This window comes from Bombina bombina, chromosome 3, assembly GCF_027579735.1.
Source record: "Bombina bombina isolate aBomBom1 chromosome 3, aBomBom1.pri, whole genome shotgun sequence".
Taxonomy (NCBI): Eukaryota; Metazoa; Chordata; class Amphibia; order Anura; family Bombinatoridae; genus Bombina; species Bombina bombina.
This window is the reverse complement of record NC_069501.1, coordinates 1,000,460,475-1,000,486,783: the sequence shown is the minus strand read 5'-3', so window position 1 is coordinate 1,000,486,783 and position 26,309 is coordinate 1,000,460,475. Positions and strand designations below refer to the sequence as shown.

Genomic DNA, 26,309 nt, shown 5'->3' with positions numbered 1-26,309 from the left:
ATCGAGTTGCACTCGTATTATAAGTTGAAAGTAAATAATTTGAAGTGGGGCGAAACCCGTCGCACCCTACCTTTCGGACTTTGCAATATCGCAACCTCCTTAACTTATTCTCCCCATAGAAGTCAATGGAGATCACAGAAGAAAAAAACCCAACACCTATTTTTTTTTTTATTATTAAATATGTATTTCTATATATATCAAATAAAGTTAATGTAAAATAGATATCTATACCTATATATTTATAGTAATAGATATATAGGTGTAGAATCTGCTAACTCCCCTTCCTTTTTCAAGTCTGAAGCAATACTCTGGAATATTGCTTGAGAATTGAAAAAGGAAGGAATACTTCCGAAAACAAATTATAAATGTATAGGTCGTCCAATAAAAAAGTATCATTGCTCAATGCAATACTTTTGATATTTTGTTATACTGTATGTATATATATATATATATATATATATATATATATATATATATGCAAACATATTTTTATATATATATATATATATATATATATATATATATATATATATATGTATAATAGCCCTTTCATTTCAAACACCTTGTCACAAACCATATAAAATAAAAAATAAAATACCATATAAAATAAATTTCATGAATATTTATATGCATATTTTTTTATCAGATAGTGTATATATGATTGTAACAGTTTATTTATATGTATTTATGTTGGTCACGATATTATTATCGCAACTTGTGCTAACAATAGTACACAACTTGTAATCTAGCCCTAATTTAAGTAAAGTCTTCATTTTAATAAAGTTAAACAAGGGATTATCTAAAATTTCTGTAAGAAATCTCGCCAGGAGGCTCCTGTTAACATTTTCTGAAGGCAGTTTTTACCTTCAGAACAGTGTGGTGCAAAGGGATGTTTTCTTAATTTATGTATTTGAAGGAGATGCATTCATTACAATAGGGAAACTGTAATTTAAAAATTACATGAAACAAATTAATGAAATATTGGAATTTACAGTACAAATTTGAATTGTTAAATCTCATTTAAATTCATATTACATTTCAGCCAAATTTTCCCTTTTACAGGCGCACAATAAATTAGTGCTCCACTTGTAATCTAGCCCTTAATCATTAATTAATTATATCAAAGTTTTTTGTTTGTTTGTTTTTTAGTGAAATAGGTTGATATTTTGATCATTTTAAAAATGTTGAGAAAAAAATATTTTTAATATGTAGTGTCATAGGGGCCGATTTATCATGCCCCAAATGGGGCCAAATACCCCTGTTTCCGCAAGAGCCTAAAGGCTAGCTGTAAACAGGAGTTAAGAAGCAGCGTTCTTAAGACTGCTGTTCCTTAAGTCGTCCGTCGCCTCGGAGGCTGCGGACATCAATCCACCCAATCGCATACGGTCAGGTTGATTGACACCCCCCTGCTAATGGCCGATTGGCTGCGAATCTTCAGGGGGCTGCATTGCACAAGCAATTCACCAGAACTGCTTGTGCAATGTTAAATGCCAACAGCGTATGCTATCGTCATTCAGCGATGTCTGGCGGACATGATGTGCTACAGCGTACCATGTCTGCCAGACATTAATAAATCGTCCCCTTATTGTGTAAGGTTATTCTGCCTTGTAAGCTACTTTGGGTCCATTGGCAGAGAGCACATAATCAGATACTACAGTAGGTAAGTATGAGAGGGGAATAAAGTATAGCTTGCAGTCCCATCCAGGGGAGTATCGTGTCCATGGATAAACAGCAGTCAGGGCGTGTTCCATGCAGTCCGTAACCATGTGTAATTTAGGACTTCCAGATCCAAGTACTTGTTGTAGGCCCTTGGCATCTGTTTGAAAAAAAGTAAAAAAATATGAAAGATCAGGAGAAAGGTAAGAAATGTAAGTGTGGCACTAAACTTGCCACCAAGCCAATGTAGTCATCTGACTGATAGTCAACCCTTTAACTGCTGAGTCATTTCACACACACACACACACATACACCTGCGTTGAGCTGTTTTGCAGTTTTTAGATGCTCACATTTAAGCCCTACTTTAGGTAATTTTCAGTGAAAAGCAAAACATATATATTGGGGGGGGGGGGTCTGCAGACCCAGCAGATTCAAACTATACCATTATTTTATGTATCATGACGGAGATATATATACATAATGACGGTGATACATATACATAATGACGGTGATACATATACATATACCGTAATTATGTATACGGTGATACATATACATAATGACGGTGATAAGGTTGTAAAAAAACATGCGGCTAGATTACGAGTTGTGAGTTAGGGTAAAAAAGCAGGGTTAATAGGTCCTAACGCTACTTTTTTATGCCCGCTGGTATTACGAATCTTGAAGGTTTAGGGTCATCGCACACTTCTTTGGCCTTACCGCAAAACGACTTACGTATACTTCGTAAAGTCTTTTTTTCTATGGGACTTCCATAGCGCCGGTATTACGAGTCTGTCCTGGAAGGCCAAAAAGTGAGCAGTACACCCTCTACTTCCAAGAGTCCTAACGCATTTAAAAGTCAGTAGTTAAGAGTTTTATGGTACAACGTCATAACATAAAACTCATAATTAAGTGCTAAAAAGTACACTAACACCCATAAACTACCTATTAACCCCTAAACCTAGGCCCTCCCGCATCGCAAACATTATAATACATTTTTTTACCCCTAATCTGCCGCTCCAGACACCGCCGCCACCTACATTATATTTATGAACCCCTAATCTGATGCCCCCAACATCACCGACACCTACATTATATTTATTAACCCCTAATCTGTCGACCCCAATGTCGCCGCAACCTACCTACACTTATTAACCCCTAATCTGCCCCCCCCAACGTCGCCGCCACTATAATAAACATATTTACCCCTAAACCGCTGCACTCCCACCTCGCAAACATTAGTTAAGTATTATTAACCCCTAATCTGCCGCCCCCACTATATTAAAGTTATTAACCCCTAAATCTAAGTCTAACCCTAACACCCCCTAACTTAAATATAATTTAAATAAATCTAAAGAAAATTACTATCATTAACTACATTATTCCTATTTAAAACTAAATACTTACCTATAAAAGAAACCCTAAGCTAGCTACAATATAACTAATAGTTACATTGTAGCTAGCTTAGGATTTATTTTTATTTTACAGGCAACTTTGTATTTATTTTAACTAGGTACAATAGTTACTAAATAGTTATTAACTATTTAATAACTACCAAGCTAAAATAAATACAAAAGTACCTGTAAAAATAAAACCTAACCTAAATTACACTAACACCTAACACTACACTATAATTAAATCAATTAACTAAATTAAATTAAATTAGCTAAAGAACAAAATAAAAAACAAAACACTAAATTACAGAAAATAATAAACAAATTACAGATATTTAAACTAATTACACCTAATCTAATAGCTCTATCAAAATAAAAAAGCACCCCCAAAATAAAAAAAAAACCTAGCGTAAACTAAACCTTAAAAGGGCCTTTTGCGGGGCATTGCCCCAAAGTAATCAGCTCTTTTACCTGTAAAAAAAAAAATACAAACAATCCCCCCAACAGTAAAACTATCTAAAAAAAACTAAGCTCCCCATTGCTCTGAAAGGGCATTTAAAAGGGCAGTTAGCTCTTTTGCAGGCCCAAAACCCTAACCTAAAAATAAAACCCACCCAATACACCCTTAAAAAAATCTAACACTAACCCCCTGAAGATCGATTTACCAGCAGAAGTCTTCATCCATGCCGGGCCGAGGTCCTCAACGAATTTGGGAGAAGTCTTCATCCAGACGGCATCTTCTATCTTCATCCATCCAGCACGGAGCGGGTCCATCTTCAAGACATCTGACGCAGAGCATCCTCTTCATCTGACGACTAAAGACGAATGAAGGTACCTTTAAGTGACATCCTCCAAGATGGCGTCCCTTAGATTCCAATTGGCTGATAGAATTCTCTCAGCCAATCGGAATTAAGCTAGAAAAAATCTTATTGGCTGATGCAATCAGCCAATAGGATTAAAGTTCAATCCTATTGGTGGATCTAATCAGCCAATAGGGTTGAGCTTGCATTCTATTGGCTGTTTCAATCATTGGCTGTTCCAAGGGGGTTAGTGTTAGGTTTTTTTTAAGGGTGCATTGGGTGGGTTTTATTTTTAGGTTAGGGTTTGGGTCTGCAAAAGAGCTAACTGCCCTTTTAAGGGCAATGCCCATCCAAATGCCCTTTTCAGGGCAATGGGGAGCTTAGGTTTTTTAGATAGTATTTTATTTGGGGGGTTAGTTGTGTGGGTGGTGGGTTTTACTGTTGGGGGGGTTGTTTGTATTTTTTTTTACAGGTAAAAGAGCCGATTACTTTGGGGCAATGCTCTGCAAAAGGCCCTTTTAAGGGCTATTGGTAGTTTAGTTTAGGCTAGGGTTTTTTTTATTTTGTGGAGGCTTTTTTATTTTGATAGGGCTATTAGATTAGGTGTAATTAGTTTATCTGTAATTTGTTTATTATTTTCTGTAATTTAATATTTGTTTTTTTTGTACTTTAGCTAATTTAATTTAGGTAATTGTATTTCATTTAGTTAATTTATTTAATTATAGTGTAGTGTTAGGTGTTAGTGTAACTTAGGTAAGGTTTTATTTTACAGGTACTTTTGTATTTATTTTAGCTAGCTAGTTATTAAATAGTTAATAACTATTTAATAACTATTCTACCTAGTTAAAATAAATACACACTTGCCTGTAAAATAAAAATAAATCCTAAGCTAGATACAATGTAACTATTAGTTATATTGTAGCTAGCTTAGGGTTTATTTTATAGGTAAGTATTTAGTTTTAAATAGGAATAATAGTGTTAATGATAGTAATTTTCTTTAGATTTATTTAAATTATATTTAAGTTAGGGGGTGTTAGGGTTAGGGTTAGACTTAGATTTAGGGGTTAATAACTTTAATATAGTGGCGGCGACGTTGGGGGCGGCAGATTAGGGGTTAATAAATGTAGGTGGCGGCGATGTTAGGGACTGCAGATAAGGGGTTAATAATATTTAACTAATGTTTGCAAGGCGGGAGTGCGGCAGTTTAGGGGTTAATATGTTTATTATAGTGGCGGCGACGTTGGGGGCGGCAGATTAGGGGTTAATAAGTGTAGGTAGGTTTGCGGTGACATTGGGGGCGGCAGATTAGATGTTAATAAATAGTATGTAGGTGTCGGCGATGTTGGGGGCAGCAGATTAGGGGTTCATAAGTATAATGTAGGTTGCGGCGGTGTCCGGAGGGGCAGATTAGGGGTTAATAAGTATAATGTAGGTGTCGGCGATGTTGGAGGCAGCATATTAGGGGTTAATAAGTGTAAGATTAGGGGTGTTTAGACTCGGGGTTAATGTTAGGGTATTAGGTGTAGACATAACTTTTATTTCCCCATAGGAATCAATGGGGCTGCGTTAAGGAGTTTTACACTGCTTTTTTGCATGTGTTAGACTTTTTCTCAGCCGGCTCTCCCCGTTGATTCCTATGGAGAAATCGTGCACGAGCACGTATGACCAGCTCACCGCTGGCTTAAGCAGCGCTGGTATTGGAGTGCGGTAATGAGCAAAATTTTGTTCAACGATCACTTCTTGTCTTTTAACACTGGGTTTCTGAAAACTCATAATACCAGCGCTGCATTTTAAGTGAGCGGTGAGAGAAAACTGCTCGTTAGCACCGCATAGCCTCTAACGCAAAACTTGTAATCTAGGCTATGGTGTTATTTCAAAAAATCTACGGGCAAAAGAAGGGGTTATCCTCATATAAAGAAGAACCTTTGGGTATATAATGTTGATGTACACATAGAGGCTCTCATGAGCCTCTACTCAAATAAATGCAAATTTATTCACACCAGGTGATCACTATTACCGCGGTGATCAACTGGCTATTAAAACCTACATAGGCAACCAGGGATTTAGTTCTGCAATGTCTGTGTGCAATAACCCAAAGTAAAGAGTGTTAAGCATCAGCTGTGTGTACTATAACCTTCCTTCAAGGAAATTAATTTATTTGGGACACAGCCTCTCTCTCTTTGCCTATGGTTAAAAAGTGAGCTGCCTGATAACCCTATATACCCTAGAAGTTTCAAAAGTAATGCTCGAGTAACTTCAGTATAGAAAGAGATAGCTGGTGGGGGGGGGGGTCACAGAGGAGAGGTAAATTATATATAAAATGAATGGTGGAAATAAGAGGTCATATAGATCCAGCTTGAAACCTATACCGGAAGCACAGACTACACTCTTCATAACACAAATACTTGTCAACCAATTAGAGTATTGATAAGTGTCTCACATTGCTGGTAATACTGCTCTCCATAGCTTTTCTTCTTCTCAGCAGGGAGATTGTTCCACAACCTCTCCAAATTCTTAAAATGAGGCTCATAGACAACCAATGGAGTATTGAAAGTCCCTGGCTCTATGATGGACACTTTAACCCCAAAGTCCCGCAACTCTCTTCTGTAGGGAGAAGATAAAAATATTTGTTGTAATTAAAGGAACAACTTTACTCTTTAGTGCCTTTATCCCCGTAATTATTGAAATAAAACTATTAAATGCAATCTGTTCTGCACCATCATTTTATGGCACAATCTTTATACCCATGTACACAAGATATACATCTAAAAGAAACAGTAAACCCTGATATTGTTTTATAAAATTGTTAATTATGCATAGTACAATAGTTTTGCAATTTTAATTATTTATTTTCCTTTTTTTCCTGTTAAGTCTGACAAATGTGGAGTTTCCTGTTCTAGGAAAAAAATATTTTACCCAATTATCACTAATCGTATCATTTACTGTGCTTGAAACTAATTACTGAAACACATAGTGAAAAAAAAACATAAAAAATAGTTAAATCTTTTGCAAACATAACAATTATTAACATAGCTATTGTGTGCATGTATGTTATATAGAAAAAGCATAAAGCTAAACAAAAAAACTAAAATTATTTTGAACATTACACTAATGCAACTTATTTATATGTCAAATAAGCTAAAGGCATTTGATCATACCCGATTTACAGATATGTTCTTTTTCTACCTCTTTGTTTCTTTTCTCCTTTTTTCCTTCTTCTCCCCTTTTCTTCCCTATATCTTCCCTTCCCCTTCCTTTATCGTATATATAATATTAACCACACAAAAAATAAAACCAATATGGTTTTCAAGAGAAGTAGCACATGCAGTTAAGACAAAAAAAAACAGTCTATAAAAAATTCAAACTCACTGACTCAGAAGAGGATAAGGAAAAATGGAGAACCCATCAAAAGATGACAAAACAGTTAATCAGAAAGGCTAAAGCTAATGCAGAAGAGAAAAAAACACAATCTGTAAAATATTATGACAAAACCTTCTTTAGATATATCAGTGAAAAGAGAAAAACTAACAGAGGGATAGTAGTGGAAGAAGATAAACAAATAGCAAACTGTTTAAATTATTACTTTTGTTCAGTCTTTACAACAGATGGTAAAGATAGTGATATTCTATTTAGGGATGTTAATGTAAATGATAATGTAAGTAGTCATTTTCTTTTTACAGAGGAAGAGGTTTCAAGGGCTTTATCAAAAATAAAATAAATAAGTTTGTGGGTCCAGATAATATTCATCCAAGGATTCTAAGAGAACTTTGATCAGTGATAGATACTCCATTAGCTGATTTATTTAATCAGTCACTTCTAACAGGAGTTGTTCCAAAAGACTGGAAAATTGCCAATGTAGTCCCTCTTCATAAAACGGGTAGTAGTGAAGATTCTGCTAACTATAGGCCAGTCAGTTTGACCTCAATTGCAGGGAAATTAATGGAAACTCTTTGGAAGGAAAGACTTGTGTGCTTCCTTCAGACAAACAGCTTAAACTACAAAGGACAGCATTGCTTCACTGCTGAAAGATCATGTCACACTAATCTAATTGATTTCTTTGACCATGTAACTAAATTAATAGACCAGGGAGGATACGTAGATGTTGCATATCTAGACTTTAGCAAAGCATTTGACACCATCCCACACAATAAACTTATTCACAAAATGTATTGCCTTGGAGTAGATGCTAAGATTGTTAAGTTGGTAGAATGCTGGCTTAAAGATAGACGACAGAGGTTTTCAATTAGTGGAGTACATTTAAATGAGGCATCAGTTACTAGTGGTGTAACCCAAGGGTCAGTTCTTGGGCCTGTTTTGTTTAACATGTTCATAAGTGATATTGTAAGTGAGCTTAAGGGGAAGGTTTGCTTGTTTGCAGATGATACAAAAATTTGTAACAGAGTTGATGTTCCAGAAGGGGTTGATCAAATGAACAGTGATATTAAAAAACTAGAGGACTGGTCAAATAAATGGGATCTGAAATTTAATATTACCAAGAGCAAAATTATGTATATAGGATCCAAAATCCCAAAGGCCAATTATAGGGGCCGATTTATCAATGTGTCAATCTCGGCGCATTCGCTGGAGTCAATACGCTCACCAGACATCTTTGCCGCAAATCTACATACAACAACCTTATTTCTTAAAAAGTCTGTCAAAAATACGTGCGTCAAATATGACATTGATAAATAAGAGTCATCGATGTTGCGGATATTGTGTTTTTTCCAACTTTATTTATACCATTTCATTACTGTCTATGAACAAGCATATTTCTCTAAAGCTAATATTTTATTTTTCATCTGTTAATGTCCAAAAAAATAGATAGATTTATACCTGAACAAACAATAATATTATACAAAAAAATCTGATATATGATATTTTCACATAAATTAATATGTTTTTGTATTTCTAGAAATCATGATATGCCTATCTCATGTTTTTTGCTTTTTTAAAATGATTATTAATGCTAGAATGTGTACATATATCTTTGCACATACTTGTGTGTGTGTATATATATAGATAGATAGATAGATAGATAAATATATTAAAAACATTTTAAAAGAGAACTAGAAGAATCAGCGCTAGGTGTGCCACCCAAGATCAGTGGTTAAGCTGTTTTTGAATGAACCGGCTGCCTAATACCTGAAATATGGACAGATGATAGGTCCCCACCTAGCACAGTCCTATTTCTATTTGTGGGAAGAAATGTGAGTGAAAAGATTGGTATTAAGGCGCACTGTTCAAAAGATAATGACCAATTGTGTATCAATATTGGTAGCAGAGGATAAGTGCTATAAAGATACAAATATAAAATATAGTATATAAATCACCACCACATAATAGATGATATCTTTGGAGTAGTGTCAAAACTGATATTAATATAATTTCTCCTCGGTATCACAAGGTAAATAGGAGTTATTTAATTCCTGAACTAGTTTGTACAATTTATACAATATACATAGATGGATAATTCCCCAATAGGTAGATTTCATGCAATATACACGGATAAATAAGTCTCCAATAAATGCAATATAGGATCCTAAAAATGACCTTATACAAGATACACAAATGAATTAGTCCCCAATTTGTGTAGTTTGTTCAGTATCGATTCTACTTCTTATTCTTGTGACATCCACGTATTAAAGGTGAGTGCCCACTTAGTAGATTTGACCTCAATCCTATGAGGTAAGTAAAAGTGTCCCTTTAAGTTAAAATCGTCCCTCAGCAATCCAGAATAACCACTTCTCTGCCTCCTCAGTGTGGTAGAAGATTTTCTCCCTTCACAGATTGGTCTTATGTTCTCCTCCTCATTAGCAGCTCAGAACTTCTTAGCCCTTTGTGATGATGCAGAATCAAATCCAAATTCTGCTCCTCTCTGCTTTCTATAGTAATGGAAGTCCAGCTATGGCAATGCAGATAGCCACCTATATATATATATATATATATATATATATATATATATATATGCAGCCAAAAGAAAATGCACTCTCAGGACTTTCATAAACAAGTTACTTTTATTTCTGTAACGTTTTCGGAGGTCTTGCCTCCTTCATCAGCATCATGATGCTGATGAAGGAGGCAAGACCTCCGAAAACGTTACAGAAATAAAAGTAACTTGTTTATGAAAGTCCTGAGAGTGCATTTTCTTTTGGCTGCATATCTTTTACAAATTTGCACCCAGGCATTTTTCCTTTGTGGGCGAGTTCTGGTGTTTTGGATACCTATATATATATATATATATATATATATATATATATATATATATATATGTGCTATGTCAGAAATATTTTGCAAACATATTTACATGTCCCTTAATTCCTTTTTTTGTTCTAAACAATGTTGTCTTTCATACCTCTGTGTTTATTTATACCACTATATGTATATAGTGTAAATATATAATTATTCTGATCAAGAATAATTGCGAATATAACATGTAATCAGGGTATCATATGTATTTATTGGTAATCAATGGATATTTTAAGAGCTGGGCCAGTTTTCTCTCTGCACAAGTGTAACCCTTCCTGATTGCAGTCGAGTTTGAAACACCACCACTACACAGGTGTTAAAAAATGGGCTGGCAGGGGGGCGGAGACGACCAGAGAAGAGCATGGTCACAAATTTCTAGAGCTCCGGCATCGATCTAACAGATGGGTGACTTATCCGGGGGATAACTTTTACTAATATGCTTAAAGAAGCATACCAACAAACCCTAATCACTTAGAGAGGTGCATATTCAAAATAATCTTCAAAAATAACAAACGGAGGAAACTTTTTCTTTGGGCACAGTAAGTGAGGCCTAAATGCATGCAGAAAAGCCACTTTCAAGTTAGGCAGCATCGCCAGAAGAGAACTGATCATGGTGGTGGCTCAGGCAGTAGCGGAGCATGACCGCAACTTTTAGGCAAAGCGACATAATTGACTGCAAAAAGCTCTTACGGTCTGTGTGACAGAAAAGTGGACGCTGCAGTTGAAAGGATATCAGCGATCGCTAAGTAACTGAACGAGGTGCGTCACTAGCACACGGAGGCAAAGAGAAGCAGGGTGAGTCACTGTAAATATCCTTATTTCCGAGGCAGCTTAAAATTACAGGCTTTGTACATCGCAAACAGAACACAGAAGCTAACAGGCTTGGTACCTTCTCTTGATAGCAGCACATTTCAAAAAACTATAATTTACCATTACTGCACAGGAACTGAACTTACCCTAAAATGGCTGTGAGAAATAAAAATAAATCAGACAGGCAAAAACCAGCAACCCCAAGTATGGGGAAACTTAATGCTTTTTTCAAGGTGACTGACACAATAGGGGAAACAGAGTCATCTCCTGCAATCCCTCTGGACACTCTGCAACAAGGATCACAGTACTTAGAAGGGGACACTACACCAATAGCTCCCTCCCTACCAAAAATGACCTGACCACATATATGCTGCAGGTTAACAAAGCAATTAAAGATGGATTAACAGAGGTCAAGCGAGACATCAATGCCTTAGTCCAACAATTAGAAGAACAAGCAGAGGAGTCATCAACGACTACTGACACCATGACTCTAGAACTGCAACAACAAAATTCCACCACTATACAGCTACAGGCCCAAATGGAGGATTTAGACAACAGGGGTAGGTGACAGAATCTCTGTATCAGAGGGGTATCAGAAAAGATCCTTCCAGCTCAACTACCCTCATATGTGCAGAACCTATTTAGATTTTTATTAGAACCAGGAAATAATGACAATATTATTATAGATAGAGTTCACAGAGCTCTGAGGGCACAGCCTCCAGATACAGCACCCCCACGGGACATTGTCCTCTGTTGCCATAGATTCACAGATAAAGAGAAGATTCTTCAAGCTGCGAGGAAAAGGTCTCCTATCTCATTAGGCGAAGATCGTCTTCAAATCTATGCGGACCTCAGTCCTATAACCCTGGCGAAACATAAAGAGGCACGATACCTCACTCTCCACTTGACTGAGCTGGGGATTCCCTACAGGTGGGGATTCCCATTTTCTATAAAAGTGGTCAAAGAAGACAAAACATATGTATATAGTAACCCTGAGGATATCGAGCAATTTTGCAAACAACTTGAAATCTCTCAACCTACACTACCGAAGCTGCGGGATAATATAGATGAAAACGGAGCAGTCCTCAACCCACGTCCTCACCGCTCAAAATGGGTAGGACTCATGCAATTGAAAATAAATGGACTCTCAACAGCGGAATAGTATTGCTTAGAAGAGTTAGCTACAGGTTTATGTTTCATAATCCCCCCCCCCCCCCAAGCAAGCTCCTCTCTATTCCCCCTCCCCCAGAGGAATAGCCCACTGAAGTATCTGTGGCAAACCAATTGCCATCCCCCCCCCTTCTTCCCTTCTTCCCTGTTCTCTGCACAGCCCCTTTATAATAAGGCCCCTGGGCCTTCCACCATCTATTGGGGGTTATCTGATATACAGTGTAAGACAGAAGTAGGGAATTTATATTTAGTTACTTGTTATTGGAAGTTAAATATGTTCAGTATTGTTTTTATGAATATTACTGTTTTTGTATTGTTTTTTAAGTTCGTCTGCCATGACTCTCCAGGGAAAAACAAGCCTTCATGCCAACTGGTGACCCATGAGGATGGCCGTGTACTCTCTCTCATTTTACTATCTCATGAAGGACAGGTGCTCCCTCCGTTCCCCCAACACAGGGTAAGACTTGACATTATTAAGCAGAAATATAAGCAAAATCTAATACACAGAGATGGCTAACCCAACTATAACAATAATAACACAAAACACAAAGGGACTTAATTCGCCCACAAAGCGTACTATTGCCCTTAGGAACTTCACTAAGCATAAAAACTCTATCATTTTCATACAGGAAACTAATTTCTTATCATCAACACTACCAACATTTAAATCTAGGGACCACCCAACAGGATATTTCAATTCACACACCTCGGCAAAAAGAAATGGGGTGGGTATTCTTTTTCATAGAAACATACACTTTAGTTTACAGGATACAGTGACAGACAAAGACACAAATTCTACCAACATTTAGCAAAATTAGTCACACAGTGCAAAAAAGGGACCCTAATATTAGGGGGCGATTTAAATATAGTACTAGATTCAACTCTAGATTCCTCTACGGGCAGACCATCGACATTTTCGAGACCACCAAATGCAGTATATAGTTGTCTGACACAACTGGGTATGCTCGATATATGGCGTATACAACACCCTAATCAAAGAAATTATACAGGTGGCCCTCGTTTTACAACAGTTCAATTTACACCATTTCAGAATAACAACCTTTTTTTCCAGTCATGTGACTGCTATTGAAAAGCATTGAGAAGCAGTGCATTTCTTAAAATAGCCAGTAGGTGGAGATGTCCGCTTGTGTTGCAACAAAGTCAAGCAAGCTGAAATTAATCAGTTTAACCAGACCTGAGCTATTGAGCAGATTTCAAAGGAACAAGATCTTCCTGTCTATAAATCAGTCCAGATTGGAATGCATAGAAAGAACTGTTTGCAGAAAAATGCAAGTGAAGTCTGCGTTGTGTGATTATTTTATTAAGTTTATAATGCTGTTTAGCAAATATTTTTGTTCATTTAGCTTAGTTTAATTATATATTCTGTGTTGTGTGATTATTTTATTCGGTTTATAATGCTGTTTAGCATTTAAAGTCTTCATTTCAAAGCTTTAAAAATAATGTATTAGGTGTTACTTATGACAATTTTGAGAGGGGCCTGGAACCTATCTCCCTCACTTCCCATTGACTTACATTATAAACCGGGTTTCAATTTACAACGGTTTTGATTTACAACCATTCCTTCTGGAACCTAACCCCGGCGTAAACTGAGGGCTTCCTGTACTTTCTTTTAACATCCATGGTCCATTTACACACAAATTGACTATTTAATGGTAGATAGGAACCACTTGCCTATGGTTAAGGACTCGGATATACTACCGACCCCTTGGTCGGATTACTCAGCTGTACTTATAACCCTCCAGTAGCCAAATCACCCAAATACACCCTATATATGGAGGATAGATGAATCTTTATTAAAACATCCATCCACACTAGAAGCATTGACTAAATCTTTACAAGAATACTTTAATATTAATACCTCACAAGACATAAATCCCACTACAATATGAGAGGGACACAAGGCAGTATTGAGAGGAGAATGTATAAAACATACAGTGTATAGGCGAAAAATATACAATAGCATCACAGACTCTTTGACTACAAAAATGAGACAGAGATAGCACATAAAAATAATCCAAAGGATGTATTGACATTTAAACACCTAACAGAGACTAGAAATGAGCTAAATAAAATCCTGACCAAAGAAGCGCATAGAAAAGCCTTAGGATTAAAAAATATGTAGTTTTATGAGGGGAATAGAGCGGGAACACTGCTCGCCAAAATGCTGAAGACACAAAAAATAAAGACGTAAATACACAAACTAGTAACAGCAGAGGGAAGAGAGATTCTAGATAGTAAACAAATAGCTAACCACTTTGGTTCATACTACACTGAGCTCTACAACCTGGATTCTAACACTACCACTGAACATCAGGAACAAATGCAGGATTACATTAAAAAAGCAAACTTACCTCAGATACCACTCATCAAAAAAGAGGAGCTAGAATCCGCCATAACCATTGCGGAGATATTATCTACAAATACGTACTTGCCATCAGGCAAAAGCCCAGGCCCGGACGGTTTTACGAATACATACTACAAATCATTCAAACACATACTTGCCCCCCATTTATTAAAACTATTTCAGTCATTAGATGATAATAACCAACTCCCGCAAGAAATGCTAACAGCTCATATTTCGGTTATCCCCAAACCCAACAAACCCCTGACTGAGGCAAGTAGTTATAGACCCATATCCCTCCTTAACTCAGACATTAAGATACTAGGAAAGATATTAGCTAATCGAATAAACAAAGTATTGCAATATTTCATCCACACAGACCAAGCGGGGTTCGTCCCCGGAAGGGAAGCCAGAGATAACACCATTAGAGCATTAACATTAATGACATATTCAAAATATCACGATATCCCGGCTGTCCTTATGGCGACTGATGCTGAGAAAGCATTCGATCGCATCAATTGGACCTTCATAAAAGAAGGGTTAGCAGCGTTAGGGTTCGGATCGAAGATGATGTCACGCATTTTTAAATTATATACGCATCCCAATGCCAAAGTAAAAGCGAATGGCATGTTGTCCACTTCCTTTAACATTCAGAATGGGACAAGACAGGGGTGCCCCCTGTCCCCAATTCTGTTTATTCTCTCAATGGAGGTATTAGCCGCGCACATCCGGCAAAATCAGGGGATTCAGGGTATTAATATTGGCCCACATAACTTCAAAATAGCACTATATGCAGACGACGTGCTCTTCACACTTACAGATCCTCTGCGCTCTATACCAGAGACTCTGAGAGAAATAGAAAATTTTGGAAAATTTTCCGGGTTTTTAATCAACACACAAAAGTCAGAAATCATGAATAAATCCCCCCTACCCTCGCAAAAATTCCAATCTATAACACGTATATGCCCCTTAAGAATACAAAAGAAATCACTTAAATACCTGGGAATTCAACTCTCCCCTACCATATCTCAGTTGTTTGACGACAACTATCTTACACTATCACGCAGCATCCAGAACATTACATGGTGGGGACGTACACAGAGTGTCAAGATGACGACCTTACCTAGAATCTTATACCTTATACAGAGAAAACATGTACAGAGCATTAGAACATGGGGGACTAGGACTACCACACATAGCAGACTATCATGATGCGACAACCCTACAATGGATTTTAGACTGGCACAGATCCAGAGACACAAAGGCATGGGTATCGACAGACTCCCACATACTGAAGGTCCCGGAAGTGGGAGCACTGTGTTGGGACCCCCTCAATGTGCAGACCTGGCCATATATAAGCACACATTTGATACATGGGATAGCATTATCACACGAAAGAAAAATATCTCTGGGATACGTTCTCCCTTATTCCCAATCCCAATAAATGCAGAATTGGTGGGGGGACTGGATAAAGGAAAGCAAAGACTAACGGAGTGGGGATACTCAACACCACTTAGGAGTTTCATACAGAATGGAAAGTTGCACAACAGAGAAAACTTGACAACAATTGCAGAAGGCAAATACTCCAGCTGGTTGAAATATTCACAGCTGTCACATTTTATACACACCTCCCCTTATAAACAGGAACTCTTAAGAGAATTAACACCCTACGAAAACCTATGCTCTAAAACAGAAGAGGTCAGACACACAGTCTATTTCAAAGAAACTCTTACAAACAGAGCATGCTTTAACCTTGCCAACATATACCTCAAAGTGGCAGGAGGAGTTAGAACACAACATGACAAGGGAAGACTGGGCGAGAATATTTAAAAACACCAAAAAGTTTCAACGTCACCCCAGTTATTAGAACTGAATTTTAAGGTCATTATGCGTTGGTACCTTACCCCTTCTAGGTTACACTCCATATACCCAAACGCCAGTGACAAATGTTGGAGAGGATGTGGGGAGAGGGGAGGTTACCTCCACATGTGGTGGAAATGTGGGAAACTTAAAAAGTATTGGTCAGAGATAGAAAGATATTACAAACAGGCACTGACAAATGACTTCACACTAACCCCCAACATTGCACTTTTGAATGACATACCAAAGATCTCATGCGCTCTCAGACGTACACTACTACAAATAGGACTGACAGGAGCTAAGGCACTAATCGCCCTAAATTGGAGTAATCAGACTCCCCCAACGGCCCATAACTGGACGGAGAAAGTCCCATATATATTGACAATGGAGGAGTATGGCTATCTGAGAGGGAGTAAATAAAAATTTTCTCGCAGAGGTCAGATTCCTTTGGGAAGAAACGCTAGTTAGGAATATCCTAGTTCCTTCTAGAGGAAGCACCGACTGAATAAGCTGGTATCACATTGAAAGAGACACAACTCCTCACACTTCTTTAGCGCCTATCCAATATCCCTTTTAGCATTCAACACTCGAGAGAGAGGACGGCGCAGAAAGGGGAGGATTCCAGAATAAGTTAAATATAATGGCTCAATTTCTTTGTTTTCTGAGGGAGCAAGGCAGATGACAGCCCCTCAAGATGGAGGGGCTCCTTTTCTTTTTGTTAATTGTTTACTGTTTTAATGTACGTTCAATGTTTTAACAAATGCTCATCTGACCAAGTGATAATGTAAGTGTCAAAACTCAAACAACCTGTAACCACATTTATTTTACTTTTTGTTATGAAAAGATGAGCTCGAATTAACAATAAAGCTTTTGAAAACTAAAAAAAAAAAAAAAAAATGGGCTGGCATATAAGATGACATTTCTTAATAAAAATACAATTCAAGAGAAGGAAAGAAAACACTGAAAATAGCATGACAATAAAGAGGTGATTTAAATTTCTGCTGTATCTGATTCATGACAGTTTAATGTTAGGTAGACTATTCCTTTGAGCTAACAGCTTAAGCTTATATTGAATCAAACATCATTCGATTATTAAAATCATTGTCCGAAATATTACACTGTGTGGCCTAATGTCATCATGTTTATCTTTAATACTAATTTCACATATACATACTTTCAAAGTATAATATACAATGTAACAAATGGATGAGTGATCAATGACTCAAGTATAGAGCAATTTGATTTGTTAGTGATAGTAGAATATGTATATTTCAATCAGATTGTCTGATTTAAATAATCACGTGATTATGCATTTACCAAGTTGTAGAAAACTTTACTAGTTTGTGGGTTGTTTAGGAGTTTGAGTATTGCGTCAAATTTGGTGTGAAAGGTGTTGCGTCAAATTAGATGTGAAGTGGAGAGTGGGACTTGTATTACATGCCTTAAACATGGCGCAAATAGATTTATCCAACAAAAGGAAGTTAGCTATGTTATGTAATGTTTTTGTTTAATTTTTATACCTATATCTACTAGTGCACCAAATTTGAAGCAATACTTTGCACCAAATTTGAAGCAATAATATTGTAATGAGAAACAAAGATGTAACATAATCCATAAGTACTTTTATTATCTAATATGCTTTATTGTCTTGCAGCATCAAACATAACCTTTCTGGGTTTTCATACTCTCATTGATTTCTATGGCATTGCGGCCTCAAGGGTGACAGTTTGAATTAAATGTACGCTGCGTCAGAATAGATGCGAGCGTACCTGTTGAATGTTTCATAAATTGGCAAAAGGGTCAAATAGAGTCGAATTTGACGGCGGATGATCAGTATTCCGCTTGAATAACACAAGCATCGATCTGCGTCAGATTGATATCGTGGGAGCGTATATTACGTCACACATCTCAACATTTGATGATCTTGACGGTTTGTTAACTATGGCGGATCAACTTTGCATCTAATTTAACGCGGAATTTCAGCATATTATCAGTTGAAGCATTGATAAATCATACATTACTGACTGTAGCTAAAGAAGAAATGGACTTGGGAATTATTATTTCAGATGATTTAAAATTTGATACACAATGCCATAGAGCAGCCAGTAAGGCCAGTTGAATACTTGGTTGCATTGGGAGAGGTATTAGTAGCAGAAATAGCAAGGTTCTTATGCCACTTTACAGATCATTATTTAGGCCAAATCTGGAATACTGTGTACAGTTCTGGAGACTTGACAGAAACAGCAGTTATGAAGCAGCGCTAACAAAGACCGCTGCTCCATAACCCTATCCGCCTGCTCTGAGCAGGCGGACAGGAATCGCCACAATTCAACCCGATAGAGTACGATCGGGTTGATTGACACCCCCCTGCTGGTGGCTGATTGGCCGCGAGTCTGCAGGGGGCGGCGTAGAGCGTATTGCTCTCCGCATTCAGCAAGATCTTGCAGACCTGATCCGCAGTGTCGGATCAGGTCCGCAAGATCTTTGTTAAATAGGGGCCCATATCTTTAGAAAGATATAAATAAAAACTAGAAGCTGTCCAAAAGAGGGCTACTAAATTGGTACATGGTTTAAAATATAAAACGTACAAAGAAAGACTTTATGATCTAAATATGTATAGTTTAGAGCAGTGCTTTCCAAACTGTGTGTCGGGACACACTAGTGTGTCGGCAGCAGTGTGTAGGTGTGTCCCTGCTTCAGCACAATTTTTTTTTTGGTTTCTGACTTTCCGCCTGCCTGCTACTCATATCACATGGTTGACATGTGATTGATACCTAGGGTGATACAGATCATCTTAACCTATTGGCACAGCTCAATGGGAACTGAAATTATTCCCATTGGTGGCACATTGGCTCCTGACTGCACGTGTAGTCTCCTTAATTCGGTCATGACTGCATGTGTAGTCAGTGAGTGGGACAGCAGTGTGTTTGCAGCGCGGGCAGTAGTCAATCGGACTCACCGAGCTCTGAGGGCGGCAGCTTAAATGCTGAGCTGAAGTCAGTGGGGTTTTTTTGGCAACTAGCTCCCAGTAGTGCATTGCTGCTCCTGCTCTTGATATATGGATAGGAAGTGGAAGCTTTAAAAATGCTTGATGATGAAATGCGAGTGTCTTTATCTAATATTCCACTAAATATTCAGAAACCGTGTTCATCCCATCAACCTCATACATCCCATTAAAATAGCAAGTAGCTATTGGTGTTATTAAACTTTTTTTAATTCTTGCACATACATACTGTTACTTGTAAATACATTTTGTTATTATATAATTTATGTATGTGTCCATATCTCTTAAAACAAAGTAGTTTAACCTCCTTTTTGCTAGTACAACTGAATTGCTGTGTCGCGAAATGATGTAGGTCTAAAAAGTGTGTCACTAATATAACAAGTTTGGAAAGCTCTGGTTTAGAGGATAGAAGGGAAAGAGGTAACATGATAGAAACCTTCAAATATATGAAGGGACTTAATAAAGTAGAAGCTGAAAGTATTTTCCACAAAAAATAAATGCCAGTACAAGGGGTAACAATCTAAAATTAGAGGGTAGCAGATTCAGGAGAAATTTGAGGAAGCATTTTTTTTACAGAAAGGGTGGTGGATTCATGGAATAAACTTGCATTTGAGGTGGTAAACACAAAGGGGTCGATTTATCAAGGGCTGAATGACCCCTGCTGCCCCTGTTTCCGCGTGAGCCTTCAGGCTCGCCGGAAACAGCAGTTATGAAGCAGCGGTCTTAAGACTGATTGACACCCCTGCTAGCGGCCTGCAAATCAGGGGGCGGCATTGCACAAGCAGTTCACCAGAACTGCTTGTGCAATGATAAATGTATGCTGTCGGCATTCATCAATGTCATGTCGGACAGACCGATGATAAATCGGCCCCATAGACTGTAAATGAATTCAAAAATGACTGGGACATGTATAAAGCTATCCTAAGAAAAAAGTAACATGTAATATGGGTAGACTTGATGGGCCTTTTTGGTTCTTATCTACCATCAAATTCTATGTTTCTATTAAGCAGAAAAATTTCCTTCAAGACACCAGGATGGATACTTTCAATTAAATCACTCACTACTGGCTTTGAACAGCTAATACAGACAGCATTTTGCATATAGTGTTATTTGGGTACATTACTCTACAGAGTTAAAGGGACATTAAAGATTGAGATGTTAATATAAAATGATAAATTGTATATATTAAAAGTACTTTGTAATATGTTTTTATTATTTATTTTATCCCCTTTTCCTGTATTCCACACAGCCATTGGCTGCACACTCTAGTGACATATTTATAACTGTCCCTAATTGGCCACAGCAGAGAAGGTAACCTAAGTTACAACATGGCAGCTACCATTGTTTAATAGACAATAAGGGGCCGATTTATGAAGCAGTGGATGCGGTCTTAAAACCGCTGCTCCTTAACTGGCCTGCCACCTCTGAACTGGCGGACTGCAATCATCCCGATCAGATACGATCGTAATGATTGACACCACCTGCTAGTGGTTGATCGGCCACTAATATGCAGGGGTGGCATTGCACAAGCATTTCAGCAGAAATGCTTGTGCAATGACAAATGCCAACAGCGTATGCTGTCGGCATTTAGCGATGTTGGGTGGTCATGATTTGCTGTTTGCCCGACATTTGATAAATCGGCCCCTAAAACTGTACACTTATTTTGTCAATATTTAAACAGCTAATGAAACTTTAAAAAAATACATATACATATTATTCTCAGACTAATCTTGTCAGACTTCTTTGAAAGCTTCATTATATCTAGCATTTATTTAATGCCCCTTTAAGCTTATCTGTTTAAACTATTGGCAGCATCTGAAAATAAGTTTAACTGTGCAGAGAAATGTACCGTAATAACATTATATGCAGCGAGCAGTGAGTGCTTTGTTTTAGGGACATTTTAAGCTAAACAGTTAATGTGAAATCCCCTAAAAGAACAATGAATAGTCTATTAAAACAAGCCCACCCAACAAAAAGAGACCAGTGAAGTACAGAGAAAGTAGTGTGACTAATTATTCATACTTTAACTTTTCCCAAATAACTATAAGATCCATTCAAAGCACAGTAAAGACATGTCCAGGATTGCACAACTTTCTTTATATCTCTTATAACAACCTGTCAGTGAACAAGATGGGTTAATTAATTATTCTGCTAGAGCACTATAGCTGTGATATCTTTATTTTACTGAGTGCTGTTGTTTCAAATGAGAAGTATGTTAAATACATACATGCACACTCACTAAAGACATGCAGGCATACAATACACACACAACACAAACAGAATACCCTCTACACACACAAACACACATCTACAAATATATACACAAGACACTCATCAAGTCACATATTCTTATCATTCAATTTTAATAATATTGTTATGATTGTATGATACCAGATTATCACACTGGGGGACACCAACTCTAGTGACGCCACTGGGCCTAAATGAATCTAAATCATAATTTTAGGAGTTCATCCAATATGGCATTGTCAGCTCTTTTGAGTGTGTTTGTCTGGAGCTATATTTGTCTGGTATTGAATCTTGGTCTCCCTGTTCATTGCTCTGTCTATCTACCACTCTGAATTTAGATATTGTCCTGTGCTCTGATAATCGTGTATCTGGATCTGTGTAATTAAATTGCATAAATTGCCTACTCTTGAATCTGACCATGTGACTGGTTTGAGCCAATAAGAACCCATTTCCTGCAAACACTCATTAATTGATTTTTATGGACTAGGGCAGTCTATTTTTTTTTAAATAAAACTACAAACCCCAAAGCACAATTACACAATATAAAAAATGTAAAATTACAGAAAAAAAATAAACAAAGCTATCCAAAATAAAAAATTTAAACCTAAACTAATAAAAAATTCCACCAAATATAAAAACCCCACACTCTAATATTAAACTACCAATAGCCCTTAAAAGGGCTTTTGTGGGCCATTGCCCTAAGTTAAATAGCTCTTTACCTAACGAAATTACCAATTACCCCCTAACTGTAAAATCCCACCTACCAAACTCCCCAAAATAAAAAACCTAACACTGAAAAAAAAACAACTAACTGAAAAAAAACCCAACTAATCTACCCATTGCCCCTAAAGGGCATTCAGCTATTTTACTGCCCTTAAAAAGACAATAAGCTGTTTTCCAGCCCAAAAAACCCTAATCTAAAAAAAAGTCACCCCAAAAAATAAACAAAAGCCTAAGACTAAGCCCCAAATAGGTACTCACCATTCCTAAAGTCCAGCGGAGAAGGTCTTCTTCCAGACGCCTCCATCATCTTCTATCTTCATCCGGAGCGAAGGCGGTGCAGAGGTGGGAGCTGTCTTCCCCGATAAGTGGATCTTCAGCGGCGGTCCTCAATGGTAGTGATCCTCGGCGGTGGAGTTCCTTGATGGTGTTGAGGCTCCTTTTCATCCGATATCCGTCCTACACTGAAGATTGAATGCAAGGTACCACATTCAATTTGGGGTACCTTGCATTCCTATTGGCTGATTTCAAAATTTCAGCCAATAGGATTTCAGTAGCTCTCATAATAGAGGTAATTTGCATTCAATCTTCAGTGTGTGACGGATGATCGCATGAAGAGGAGCCTCCACGCTGCTGAGGAACGCCGCTGCTGAAGACTGCTGCTGAGGACCGCCGCTGAGGATCCGTGCATCGGGGAGACCAGCTCCGCACCACCCCTCTGCACCGCCTTCGCTCCGGATGAAGATAGAATATGATGGAGCTGCCTGGAAGAAGACCTCCTCTGCCGGACTGCAGGAACGGTGAGTACCTATTTGGGGCTTGGTCTTAAGATTTTTTTTTATTTGTTTGGAGGGGGTTATTATTAAGTTTAGGAATTTGTTGCGATGTGGGGGTTTGGCGGTTTAGGGGTTAATCTTTTAATTATGTTATTTACGGATTAGGGGTTAATTACTTTATTATTTTGTGATGTTGAGGTTTGCGGTTTAGGTGTTTGTTAATACTTTGTGTGGGAGGTTAGGTTTATTTTGTTATTTAGTGCATGTGGTTACCTGTTTTTTGCTTATTTTGTGCATGCTGTTGCATTTATTTTTTTTTAAGGCTTCGGGTTTGTCTACGCTACATCCAGGTGGATTCTTTTGGCTGCCTCGCACAGCCAACATTCCTTTGAGGATGCGTGCGCAACCGGCGACACGATGGACGATTATAGTATAGATGTTTGTAGCAATATTCCAGCTTTGTCTCTACAGTTTGTGTTCCTGTGTACTAACTACGGCTTCTTTGACTATTCCAGCTCTCTCTGATCCTTGACTTCTACTTGTCATGACTTCCCCATTGTCTCCATTAGCAAGAACTACATTTAAAGCTTGTTCTCTGTACCAGATACTAGATTCCAATTCAGCTGAGCACCAGTATCGTTGCAGTGTTTTGCCCTTGCCAACATCCACTGTACCATTCAAAAACATCTTGAGATATATAACTAACAAGTCAAATAGACCAGATTAGCAAATTATCAAGTCCCATTAGCTGCCTAATTCAATAAGTGGCTAAAGGACCTGTAAATGTGTTTATAAGGATTGTGATTTTGCATTGTGATGACGTTGAACAGGCTTGGCCCATGATAAGTATATAGGCCATTTTCAGCAATCAGATATTGCATTTTCGGTGCTGAAAACCAATAAAAAAGTGTGATTGTGATTGCATCAACACTGGAAGCCATTAAGCTGACAATAAGTATTAAATTGTATATTGTGAGGTGCATTAAGTTCTATAATCCTTCCCATCTGAGGAAACAACAAGCCCCTATGTCTATCAAAGATAAGGTTATTATTTTTTAAGTGCAAGAAAAGTAAAAGCGAGTCGGGGCAACAGGCTCAAAAGATAAAACTTCACGTTTATTATGAGTACACAGAAATAAAAATAATACTATCGGCTAGATTACGAGTCTTGCGTTATGAGTAAAAAAGCAGCGTTAAGCCTCATAACGATGCTTTTTTTACTACCACTGGTATTACGAGTCTTGCAGATTTAGGGGCCACGACACACTTTTTTGGCCTTACCGCAAATCCACTTACGCAAATTGCGTATAGTGTTTTTTTCTATGGGACTTCCATAGCTCTGGTATTACGAGCTTGTCCTGGGAGGCCAAAAAGTGAGCGGTACACCCTACCCCGTCAAGATTCGTACTGCATTTTAAAGTCAGTAGTTATGAGTTTTACACTACAACGCTGTAGCATAAAACTCATAACTAAAGTGCTAAAAAGTACAGTAACACCCATAAACTACCTATTAACCCTAAACCGAGGCCCTCCCGCATCGCAAACAGTATAATACAATTTTTAACCCCTAATCTGCCGCTATCGCTGCCACTATAATAAACATATTAACCCATAAACCGCCGCACTCCCGCCTCGCAAACATTAGTTAAATATTTTGAACCCCTAATCTGCTGTCCCTAACATCGCCGCCACCTACCTACATTTATTAACCCCTAATCTGCCGCCCCCAACATCGTCGCCACTATATTAAATTTTTGAACCCCTAAATCTAAGTCTAACCCTAACATCCCCTAACTTAAATATAATTAAAAAAAAATCTAAATAAAACCTACTATTAATAACTAAATAATTCATATTTAAAACTAAATACTTACCTGTAAAATAAACCCTATAACTAATAGTAACATTGTAGCTATCTTAGGGTTTATTTTTATTTTACACGCAAGTTTGTATTTATTTTAACTAGGTAGAATAGTTACTAAATAGTTATTAACTATTTACTAACTACCTAGCTAAAATAAATACAAATTTATCTGTAAAATAAAACCTAACCTGTCTTACACTAACACCTAACCTAACCCTACAATTAAATAAATTCACTAAATTAAACACAATTAACTAAATTCAAAACAATTAGCTAAATTACAAAAAAACAAACAAATTACAAGATCATTAAACTAATTACACCTAATCTAATAGCCCTATCAAAATAAAAAAGCCCACCCAAAATAAAAAAAAACCTTAGCCTAAACTAAACTACCAATAGCCCTTAAAAGGGCCTTTTGCGGGGCATTGCCCCAAAGAAATCAGCTCTTTTACCTGTAAAAAAAAAATACAAACAACCCCCCCAACAGTAAAACCCACCACCCACACAACCAACCCCCCAAATAAAACCCTAACTAAAAAAACCTAAGCTCCCCATTGCTCTGAAATATGATCTTAATGATTGACACCACCTGCTAGTGGCCGATCGGCCACGAATGTGCAGGGGTGGCATTGCACAATCATTTCAGCAGAAATGCTTGTGCAGTGATAAATGCCAACAGCGTATGCTGTCTGCATTTAGCGATGTTGGATGGTCATGATTTGCTGTTTGCCCGACATTTGATAAATCGGCCCCTAAAACTGTACACTTATTTTGTCAATATTTAAACAGCTAATGAAACTTTAAAAAAATACATATACATATTATTCTCAGACTAATCTTGTCAGACTTCTTTGAAAGCTTCATTATATCTAGCATTTATTTAATGCCCCTTTAAGCTTATCTGTTTAAACTATTGGCAGCATCTGAAAATAAGTTTAACTGTGCAGAGTAATATACCGTAATAACATTATATGCAGCGAGCAGTGAGTGCTTTGTTTTAGGGACTTTTTAAGCTAAACAGTTAATGTGAAATCCCCTAAAAGAACAATGAATAGTCTATTAAAACAAGCCCACCCAACAAAAACCCATCCAACAAAAACCCACACAACCAACCCCCCAAATAAAACCCTAACTAAAAAAACTAAGCTCCCCATTGCTCTGAAAAGGGCATTTGGATGGGCATTGCCCTTAAAAGGGCATTTGGATGGGCATTGCCCTTAAAAGGGCATTTAGCTCTATTGCGGCCCAAATCTCTAACCTAAAAATAAAACGCACCCAATACACCCTTAAAATATCCTAACACTAACCCCTGAAGATCCACTTACTGGGAGAAGTTTTCAGAAGATGTCCTCAACAAAGCCGGCAGAAGTGGTCCTCCAGATGGGCAGAAGTCTTCACCC

The 26,309-nt window shown here is 37.5% G+C and overlaps 1 protein-coding gene across 1 annotated transcript in view; it reads right to left on the bottom strand.

The window, feature by feature from the left end:
* Window positions 1–550: 550 nt before the first annotated feature.
* The window catches only part of LOC128654300 (retinol dehydrogenase 7-like), a 38,031-nt gene continuing 12,272 nt past the window's right edge, over window positions 551–26,309 (bottom strand). The window contains exons 4-5 of the mRNA XM_053708161.1: window positions 6,288–6,451; window positions 551–1,816 (exon numbers count right to left, since the gene is read on the bottom strand). Coding sequence (XP_053564136.1) covers window positions 1,596–1,816; window positions 6,288–6,451 — 385 coding nt within the window. The 3' untranslated portion in view covers window positions 551–1,595. The remainder of the gene's footprint in view (window positions 1,817–6,287; window positions 6,452–26,309) is intronic.